Raw genomic sequence first — 11,741 nt, 5'->3', positions numbered from 1 at the left:
AAAAAAATGTATTTGCCAAAAAATATTTCTGTCAATCGAGTTCTGTTTACTCTTCTGCAAATATATACAGTCTGGTCTGTATATTAAAAAAAACTGTAGCTGACTGTTCATTCTATACATTTACATTTGACGACATAAAAACACATTTCTTGGTGGTAAAACACATTTATTTCCCACTACAACTAGAAAAAATCACAACTATACAAATCCAACAACAATTCAACGTGACCACTGAAAAAGCAAAGCAGAAGGAGTGCGGTGTGGTATAAGCTCCCTCCCACCACGTCCATCCTTTACTATCCAATAATCTCTTCCGTTTATATTTTTCTTTTGACAGTTCCTGTAAGTGAAGGGAGGTTGGAAAAGCGAATTGTAAGAGGGCGGTGGAGGAGTGATTTTCTTGATGTAATCAAAGTTGTTGTAATTATTATTATTCTCAAACGGAGGCGTTGGTACGTGCTTGTTGTTCCCTAGCAGCCCTCTGAAACTTCTTCTAGGTTTCTTCCAATATCTCCTTATAAGCAACTCCAAGATAAACACCACGATAGCCACGGTTAGACCTCCAGCGACGATCAAGTAAGTCAAGAGTAGATCTGCGTTTCGCAACTGCCTCTCGGTGTTTCCTAAATTGAGAGGGCAGATTTCCGTGTCTGGCAGATTTTCCACGAATTTGTGCTCTATTATGCCTGATTCCACCAAGTGCTGAATCCTAAAATAAGTGACTTTTGTAAATGATTGAGAAAAATGTCTTGAAATCTATTAGAAAAAGTCGTTAAATGGCAGAAACTGTTTACATTGATTGTTTATATTGGGTCTTTTAACCCATTTTGTAGTAGCTTTTGACACATCAGAAAATCTTTTGTAAAAAGCATTCACGAGCTTATGGACGGGTATATTATGTAAATTTTTATATTTTCAAACAGGATTGCATACATTTTCTTAGTATCTAAGCTACCCGATTATTTCTCTGACAACTTATTTCAATCGACAATAATGTGACGGTAAAGAAAAATGTAACAAAACATTTTATCTGCTCCCACTATAGTAAATAGACTATTATTATATTGGTAGGAAGTAAGTGGCTTTTACCGTAGAAGTGGAAGTTGCTGTGGACAACGGAAGGTAAGTGAGGTAACTTACCTTCCTAGGGAAAAAAACGATTTCGAGTTATAAATGCATATTTTATGAACAAATAAATAGAAGTATTTGATAAACATTACATTTTATTAATTATTACAGTTGAGTATTTATAGTAATTGTAGTTATTACCTTTAGTAACATTTATAAAATCTGGATAATTATTCCCCTCGCGTTTACTAATTGTCACATCTTTCTATAAATGATTTGACCGCTCCATTTCAGTCACCGAAGGCTCAATATTATCTGGCTGATCCATTGAAACAGCTTAGTGCTACGTACTACTAGAACCTGGAGTTGAAGTGTCATTGTAAAGAATCCTGTTGACTATTTCATTTTTGTTACTTAAACTGTCAGTACCAACTTTCTGCAATTGCGGCTGATTTCAACCCACCCTCTCTCTTGATTGCTAATACATCAACTCCTGTATTAGCCAGTAACGTTGCCGATGTTCTTCGGAATGAATGGCCTGTATATGTTTCAGGATGTTCTAGTTTCAAAAACTGTACAATCTTATTAGGAATCATAGAAAGGGTATTCTTGCCGACCGGTTGGTTGTAACATCTACCTCCTCGATAGTGCATAAAAAAACGTTTGACTTTTTAGGTGTATAGCAGTCATTGTTACGTTTCAAAAATGCTTTCAGCTTGGGGTATTTTGGTATATCCACGTTCCCCTCTATGAAAATAGTGGAGATTTCGAATAATGTCAAAATGAATTGATTAAGAAATGTCAAAAAATAAAACCTAATCTTTATTTCATGAACCATAAAGAACTGTGGGAGCAGATAAAATGTTATACACCACGCAGCAGTTAAGTATAATTAACCAGTCTCGGACTTTATTACCAGCCTTCGCTCCGCTCGGGCGCAAAATCGTCCTCGACTGGTAAATAATACTTACCTCCTTTATGGTGTAAATAACTGTTGTAGGCAGTGCTTACTTACAAAACAATACTTACGCAGAGTCAAAAAGTTTCCTGTACTTAAAATTGTTCCTAAAAGCGAACGCTCTAGGAAACTTGGTGATGGGAAACTTCGCAACAACGTAAGTGCATCTCTTAACCTCGTCAATGCCCTTCTTAGTTTTCTCTTTATAATCTCTATACATAATATTGTCAAGTACCGACTTCTCCCTTATAAACATCATATCGCGGTCTGTAACGTAATGAGTCAGAATACTCATATCGTCCGTCTCTGGAAAAGTGGTCCCATTTCCAATTATATCGGCTAATTTTGCCCCGCGCGGGAGCATTTCTTTGTTTTCTTCTTTTATATAATCCTTAATTCCATTGGCTCTGTTGGATACCCACTGGTAGCGTCTTTGTTTTATATCAGAGGGCTCGTTGATTGGCAAGGTAAATTTCGATAAAGTCAAGAAGGCCGTTAGGTTGGCTGTGTAGAAGGCTGTTAGGATTGTGATGAAGATCCACCACGTAGAAAAGAGCAGCCTGGAGGAATCTGAAAATAAAAATAACCATCCTACTAGCTTCTGTTATCAAATGAAATAAAGGTGTGTTATACTGAATGAAACAATAAACATAGAATTAATGAGTAATGCATGCAGACAACGAGAAAGTTTCATGTTCTGTAGACTAGATATTTTTGAGGTTAGAAAGTCATCAACTTGAACTATGGTGTCAAATATGTACTCATTCTTTAAAAAATGTACTACACCTTGACGAAACTCTTCTTGTCCGCGAGATTCAGATGCGTAGTGGCAATGTTGCCAGACTAGCACTGGAGCTCATTCTCTGTCTGGACCTACTGTTCTGTTTTTGTCTTTGTCAGTTCTACAGCGGACTCCTTTCTTGATCTGCGCATATGGTGGACAATATGAGTTAAGTCAAGGATTTCTATGTCCCGATTTCCATATAATTTGAACGTATCAATCCTTTCACGCACGTTTCGAGGTTAGGTTGGAATTCTAACCTATATGTTCCGAGTACCACGTACTTGAGTATCCATTTTCATTAATTTATTACAAGCATGGTTGTTTCTCATGAAGGTAGTTACATATTGTTTCATCACAAGTAACCATCAGTTTTTGGCATTTCAATTTCGACTTATTTTAGAGGTTAGAAAAAAATCTTAACGTGCCGACGAATTCTGATATCAAATTTGTATTCAAAGGCTCAGGAAAACATAGGAAAAGGTTGGATCTAGTCCGAATGTGAAGAAAAGAAAGGAAAATCAGTAAAGTAATTGAATAGTGATGAATGCATCTGAGAAGAAAAGCTATGATTGCGAAATTAGTTTGAAAAACATACACTGATACATATTAAAATAACCTTGAACCTTTCAATCTAGGTAAATCCTTTCATTAACTGTGAATCATAAGTCTTTTAACTTATCTCATAATATTTTTATTTATATTTATCTGTCTGAAAATAATATGATTCACAATCATAATTTCTTTGAAATATATATTATCTTATCTATGCACTACTGGGATTACTTCTCAAATATATGTCAGTTTCAACTAAAATTTTAGATACATCAACTGTTACTGAGATAATTGAAGAAATAAGAGATTTGTTTTCAAAATTCTGCAGAATAATTGACATATTTCACTAATTTATCTTCAAACAACAATTGAAATATTTATATAAAAACAATTAAGTAATCATTGTTTTGATAAATTCTGCCAATTTTTCTGAGTAAAGGCAGTTTTGTTGTACATATTACTGTTACAATATAAAAATATAATACATATTTTTGTTTCTTTAATTTCAACACACTGTAGAATGGATAAAAGTGGAATAATACTGGTTACTTGAAGAAGATTTGAGACTGATTATTCCAATAATGGTATTAACTGATGAACTCCAGCCATAACGAAAATAACTGTCTGAACCACTTACCAGTTGTCGGATTTATAGTGGTGCCTTGTTTCAAAAGTGCTCCATAAACAAACCAAACACACGCCGGTAAAGGATAAACTCTATTGTTATCATCTCTGGTCAATCTGGCTTGTATTAGTATCAAAAGGTATATAATTGGACCAACCACCAACAGCGACAGGATGATCAGTATCCAAACTGGTGTGGTGAATGGGGCCAACAATCCCGAACCCGTAGCTGACTCACTAGGTCTCTTCATCAAGACCACCCATTCCGCGTTATCGAACCTCCTGGAGTACGAGATTTCCTCGTGAAAGCTGTTTATTATTGGTAGAAAGGCTGCGATGAGGTCAGCCCTCTGAAAATAAGCAAGAATTAAAACAACGGATACTCTGATGGTGCTGTTACTTACACCGTTGATTAACAAATCTTTGGCTCCCAGTTTTTTGGTTGGACTCAGAAAAACGTTATCTTCGGGTGCGACGATGGTGTAGTTGAAATTGTATTTGTCCTGAAGAATATGGATGATATCAAAGGCAACCCCTGTACCAATCAGTTCGTTGCCCTTTTTTCTATAACCACTCAGTTCGCCATTCTGGAACAACAGAAGATTTACTTGATATAGAGAACAAGAAAAATGATTTTGTTTCAATATTTTAGATGCTGGTGACGAAGGAAGATCCGAAGAAATTTTCAAAAACTATGAAGAAATTGAGAAGCTAAGAAGAGTTTACAGTACCTACAATGATTCCCAAGTACAGAGACAGGGGACAACTCTGTTGTAGTAGTAATAAAAAAATGCCTTACTAACATACACTTCATTTAAATTTACAACAATTAACACTTACGTTGAACGTGGTGATTCTTAAAGTTTCCATTTTTAATTCTTCCGCTAACATAGTTAATTCCCTCTGTCTTGGTGAAATAATCAAACTTTCGATTGTACCTAAAAATGTAAAAATTGATGAAGTTCTACACCTTATTGTGACTGAAAATTTTAAAATTTGTCTGGTATTTTTTTGAATACAAATTATTAAATAATGATGATAAACGATTTTGCAGGAATACGAATAGAATATTTAATTTCAGTTCTCCATCTTGATGTGATTAATAATAACAACATTGTCAATGTAATCTTTTTGTAATAATCAAATAAATTTTTCTTCACTTAAGGAGGCATATCGGGTTTACTAAAATGCACAGATGTACTTGAAATTGATATAGCGTATTACCCAGTGCTTCCTCTGTGCGTCATATTTTTTTGTAATTTTTTTTTTAATCTAGATTTTAAGATATCGTTGTTGAAAATTGTTAATTTTAACATAGGTTTATATGGCGAAGATGGACGGTGCGGCTCTTTTATTGCCCATAACTGAGAAAAAAAATGAAGAAATTGTGAAACAAAACTTTTCCATAGATAGTACACAGTATTATCTTATTTTTGATGTAAAACTAATGTAAGTTTTGAACATAGTACAGCTGTATTAATTAGAAACAGAAACCAATAATTGTATTTCTGTCTGACTTGAGGATTAATGTGGCAACGTCGCAATCAGCTGACAGCAAGGAGGGAATACATTTGAAAGACTTGATAAAAACGAAATTGATTTCAAACATATACATTTTTCCTAAATCCCATGTACATTGTTATCAACAATAAATTATCCACAACAGATGATTTTTTGTAATGTTTTTAAAAAACTAGATTAATTAAAAAAGACTAGGAAGCTGTGATATATTTATTGGAATAAAAAATACAGTTGATAAATCCTTTTAATATATTTAATGGTTTATAAAAACATCGTAATCATTACCCAGCAATATTTAGGGTTACATAAAGTTTTCTTTACTTGATTAATATAATTAGTAATACTTGAGATAAAAGCATTTGTACGGAATAACAAAGGAACATAAATATTTCTCAGCAAACTTTATATCTAAAAAATTAGTTATAGTTGCAAAACTTTTGTAACATTACTAAAATAGAGATTAAAAACACGAACAGTGAGTAATAATGTAATTTCTATCACAGAACCTTCAAAATTGCATCCAACATTTTCTTTGACTTGGACGAGAGATGGGCGCGAGTGTCATTTCATTTCTTTAGAACTAAATTAACATAATTATTTTCTCGTTGTTTTACCAGTTCACATGATTTACGGATTTTAAATAAAGGATACAAATCTTCGCGAGGATAATACGATATATTTGCTATATATAATAATTATATTTTACATAGTTTACACACATTTACATTTTTGAACGCGTACGCGTCTTTACCCGAATTTGACGCGCAATATCTCCGATGTCCGAGGTCTGTAGGTTCGCAGTGTGTACAACTGCACTCGATTATTAGCGCTGTTGCCACATCTACATAGTGTTTATGCGTTCATTAAATAAAATTTAAAACTACTTAAATATGATATTTTTATGTTGCTAATTTTCAATATGTATGTTATGTGCATATTGAGTAGATTTCTTTGCTATATAGATAATGTTTATCGCAAATAATTTCAATAGAATTTAATTTTTTCAAGTTGGTAGCGGGTTTTAGTCCCATAAGAAAAGCATAGGACCCACCCTGCGATCCTCACTTCCCTCGGACCCCGATATACCTCCTTAATGAATATTGTAGTCATCAATTCTCGTTAAAATACAGATACATTGTCAATATAAAATATCCATTGATTTTTCCATATTCATTACCAATATTTCTTACTGTAAGTACGTAGACTATAATACATCAAACATTTATGATACTTAGACATAAAAAACCTATTTGAATATAAGGATTTCTTTTACATTTTCGCTGTAACTATAGGTTTGCTTTTATTCAGTTAATGTATCGCGATGGTAAACCCTAAATAATTGGGCGAGCTTAGGACGTGATTATTTAGTTTTTTTTATGGCCATTAAACCATTGCTCATACGGTTTGATCAGAATATACAGGGTGTCAAGTAAGTCCGTTTTGGATTCTAACTTTGAAACCACCTTGCGCATTTTAATGAAACTTTGGTATAGTGTATTACATATAAGACTCCATGATTTCGTATTAAAATTCGTATTATATGAGATATTCAGAAACAAACCGGACTCTACACATATTTTTTCAAAGTTTTGTCATGCTATCGAAATGAATTATTTTAGATATTCTAAAGATTTTATGTAAAAAAGGTACCTTTCATTTTTAAGTTCCAAAAACTTTTGCAAGATTCAAAATTTTTAATTTGTTTCTCTTAGGCTATTTGTAAACATTTTTGGTACTCGATAAAGTTAAATAAAAAATGTATGAGATACTCTAGGCACAGAAATTAAGGGATATAAAAAAGTCCAAAAATTTTGGGTGATTTTCAAAGAGCTGTAACTTGGAGTGAAATGGTCGTACAGAGAATAAGAAAAAAAAATTGAAGCTTCAAGTGTCTAGTTTTCTGGATCTGGAGTTTAAAATTTTTTAACATCAGCAGTTTTTGAGAAAAGAAAATCAATGAAAAAAACTATGTGTGCCTCCCCTGAATTGGCTTTTGAATGTTTACCGAATTATTTTGAGAACTAGGTGAAAACTCGAAATCGCTCGCAACTCATATTACGCCATTATGTGACATCGATCACCCCGTCCGAGAATGTCATTAAAGTACCATAAACCGTCACAAAAAACGCATTAGTAATTTCTTATACCAGAAAATCGTGTACAATGTAATGGTGGCAGTTTCCAATAGTTTTTTTAAATGTTATAGGATCGGATTCAATTATTTGTTAAAATTTTCCCTGTGACTGTATTGATTTAATATAGAAACTAAATTTAAAATCCAAGTTTCAAAAGAATCACCAAAATAAAATATAATCAATATATAATTTTTCCAAACAACGTTTTAGGGGATTACCATTCGAATTTGATCATGACACAAGTCTAGCAAAGCTGCTAGATGTAGGTAAACATTTGTAAACAATTTATTTGGTCGTAATTTCCTTTTTTGTGCCAGTCATATCGTTAGGAGGCAATATTTGAACACGAATAGTACCTACAAACTTCTGATATGTATCGTCGGAATAATTTAGTAGAGTTGTTTCAAAATCTTATGAGCTTTGACCTTCTTATGCGCAGAAACATAATTCCGACCGTCGCCTAAATTATTCTACGTCCTAAAAACATTACATCCATTATTCACAGTCTATCTCGAGCTCTCGTAGCGAAAACAAGCCTTTGATCCGATTACAAATATCATAATAAAATCGTAGACTAACTGTTATTAAAGTAGATAATTCGGGCGAATTAGACCTGTTGTAAAAAATACACAGAATAAAAGCCTAAATTTGTGTATTTGTAGAGGTCGAGCATCATATATTTTTTCTAACAAAAGAAAAAAATTGCTCTTCTCAGTTTTTCGCTTATATCTCCGAAAATAAGCCTGTAACCGACATGAGGTATAGTTATCGATTTTGTTCCTGAGGAAATTTGCTACAAGGATGGGATTTTGCGAAAGCTCGCATTTTTTTTTAAATTGCAAAATTAGCGGTGAAAATTAAAATGTGCAAAATTTTCAGCATTAAATAAAAACAACGAATTTGACTGAAATTTGATGAAACTACTGGAAAAGATAACTGTTGGGGTGCTCAACAAATATTCGCTATCCTCCGTTTTACTTTCATTTACGAGTACATCATTTGAATGCGTCATAGTTGCATGACGTTTTATAGAACGAAATACGTAATTAAGTCGGATCTAATTTTTATATTTTTATACATACAGGTATACATACCTACGCTAAAAGTCATCATTGCTATCACCGTTTATTTACACAAGAACACAATAATTACATTGTTCTTTCACACATTCTATATTAAGGTCTATACTTTGTACGATTAAAAGAACACTTGTTTATATATTGTTAATGCTGTTTACTTTCTTTATGTATTGACCTTAATTTATTCAAGAAAAATTATTTACTTTATGTTTGACTGTACAACTTTTGTTAAGGTAAATATGTCATTAATAAAACTTGAGTGGTATTTAGTAATTCACAGAAGACACCGTTAGCCTCAGAATGTGAGTGTATTTCGAATTAAAAATGATGTTACTGAAAATGACTTAAATCAAAATTCTATTATTTAATAATATAATATATTTTCATATAACACTGTTTCTACTTTATTGTAAAGGCGTTACGCTAATTCAAAGGCGTTCAAATTTTATTTCTAAAAAACCTTAACAAATGAAGTCAAATAATGTTCTTTGATACTCGAAGTGTGTCAACAGTCTCTTTTAAGATCGCTAAGCATATCCCAAATAACTTTAATGTGTGTATATTCTCCCTCAAAATATTTAGAAATATTTCCGAGAATGATTTCGATCTTGGTTTTGATCTTCCCAAAAAAGAAAAAAAGATAAATGCACTGTTTGCGAAATTAGAGAAGATAAAAGAAATTAAATTTTCAAATGAAATGCAGATGAAAGAAAAAGCTTGAAAATCATCAAGAAAATAAAGAGAACAAAAGTCTCTTGCTTTCTGATCAAACAATTTGTCAATTATTCCAGAGAAAATGCAGTGTACAACGAAACTATCTCTTTTTGTTATTTATGTATGGGGTAAAACAGCGGTTGCCACAAAATATCTCCAATCGCTTACAACTACTTGGTGGATAAGGGAGGACATGTCAAAACTGTTCCGCTATGATAGCTTCGGCAATAATTGAAATAGAGCGATATTGACCATGCTATCCATATTAGTAGAGTTTCCAACAATATTATTCACTTAAAAATTGTATTTCTTCTTCCCGGACATTTTTATATGCCCGTAGATTCAGTGCATTCTACCAAAGAGCAGTTTATAAGTAAATTGCCTTTCTGAATAGAGTACATTAATTACCTACTTTGTTCGAAAACCACATTACAAAATTTGATGACGTCAAACCATATTAACAAAAGCAAAGGACGGAAAATATTTCAAATCGGTCAGACCAAAATTGCTTATATCGTAAAAGGTGGAGATGATATTAAAGAATTCTTATTTTGTCGATAATGAGCAATTTTTTAAAGGTTGATATACAATAGGTACTTAATTTTATTGTAAATTAATATAAATTCGTTATACCTACATTTTTAGGAAGATGTTATTTAAGAATTTGAAATGTGAAAAGGTCATACCACAAAGTAATGAATATAAAAATTGACTATAGCAACGATGTTCCAGACAAGATAGAGAAAAGTAAGCATAGCTATGGTAATATTAATTACATTGAAATATGGTTTTTGTTTTGTATTTTCCATTAAATAGAATAGGCATTCGTTTACGGTTTATTCTTTCTTTGTGTATCAAATTCTTAAACTAATAAATATTAGATTTAAAAAAATGCTCAAAAAAATACTCGTAATCGTAAATTACAAAATATATTTGCGTAGTATCAACAATATTTTTGTTTATAAAAATAATTTGACTATACAAAAAAATAGACTCCTGTAAATACCACGACCTCTCGTTTACGACGTTTTTTCAAAAAAAAACTGGATATTATCGTTTTTACGTATATATTACTTTATTTATTTTCATATATTTTTATGTATGTATTTTTTTATTCTATTATTTTTTTTCACACTCTTCTGACTTACTCTCATCCGGACACGTAGCATTCAAGCACAACCCAGCCAGCACCAACTCTATTAGCCCCATGATTCGATTACTATTTTTTCTTAACGCCGCTTTGCATTTTTTCCGACAGCCCGACTTTTAGTCGACTGAACTTGACACCTTGCGTAAACTGAAAAGCTTTTTCGTGTCAGAGCTTTCATTGGGTTATCGGAAGTATTTAGCGCATGACACATATTGTCATGTATGTATGTGTGTGTGTGTGTCAATGTTAATGGATGCATCGTTATGCTGATGTGTTTTTAATAATAGCACCGGAAATGACCCTTAAGCTGACGATAAGAGAAAATAATGTCGACAGACTACAAGTTATATATCGACAATTGAAGTCTATTTGCTCATCCGCGGTGTCAATTTACTTAGAACTTATTATTAACTACAAAATAGTAGCAAATATTTATATGTTTGAAAAAACCAGTGCTCGAAAAATATTTGACTGTAAAAATGTACAATAGTTACCAACAGCTGAAATTTTTAGTTTAGCATTTACTTACATTTAGGTGTTCTGTCGTTGTTTTTATTAAACTCAAATCGATATGAAGATACATGCAGTTACTGTCTAAAGTTATTTAATTGTGGATAGTTTTAGTTTTTTCTCATCTTGGATATTTTGGCACCTCTGAGAGGAATATAACCAGACCTCTGAAATTGATGGGTCATTTCGATAAGCGAGGTATTATTTTATTAAACTATTTCAACGCTTTATCAAAAAAGCGGAGGAATAAAAAACTAGTGTTCACATATCGAAAAATAAATCTGTTTGTTTATTAAAACTGGGAAAGACATATATTTTTGGTGGTTCATCTGTTTCCATAGCTCTAGATATCATATAATGTTTAATCTATTATCATTTATCTTAGTCCAATCAAATTGTCGAAAATACCTAATTTTTTGAAAATTGAAAATAGGTATGTAAAAACTAGGAAAAATTCCGTAGAATTCAATAAACTACTTTACCCCAGCTGAATTTTTGGGCTTCATTTTGAAAATCGCGCTCAAAGTTGGCAAAAAACAGGTTTTTTTCATTTATAAAAAAATAAACATTTTAGAAAAAAATGTTTCATGTTAGAAAAAAATGTTTCAAACAAAAGTTTTAGGAATTTTTAATACGGATCGAATAA

At 32.1% G+C, this 11,741-nt stretch overlaps 1 protein-coding gene across 1 annotated transcript; it reads right to left on the bottom strand.

Moving 5' to 3' along the window:
- Positions 1 to 219: 219 nt before the first annotated feature.
- Positions 220 to 10,712, bottom strand: LOC108908981 (glutamate receptor ionotropic, delta-1). Its single transcript, XM_018713184.1, has 6 exons — positions 10,584 to 10,712; positions 4,827 to 4,924; positions 4,391 to 4,573; positions 4,000 to 4,336; positions 2,098 to 2,596; positions 220 to 709 (listed from the first exon to the last, which is right to left on the bottom strand). Exons 1-6 carry the CDS (start codon positions 10,642 to 10,644, stop codon positions 220 to 222), a joined length of 1,668 nt encoding a protein of 555 aa, XP_018568700.1. The 5' UTR covers positions 10,645 to 10,712.
- Between the last annotated feature and the right edge of the window lie 1,029 nt (positions 10,713 to 11,741).

Source organism: Anoplophora glabripennis, unplaced genomic scaffold (genome assembly GCF_000390285.2).
Source record: "Anoplophora glabripennis isolate ALB-LARVAE unplaced genomic scaffold, Agla_2.0 scaffold72, whole genome shotgun sequence".
Taxonomy (NCBI): domain Eukaryota; kingdom Metazoa; phylum Arthropoda; class Insecta; order Coleoptera; family Cerambycidae; genus Anoplophora; species Anoplophora glabripennis.
The sequence above is the reverse complement of the archived record's forward strand: the minus strand, read 5'-3'. Positions and strand labels throughout refer to the sequence as shown.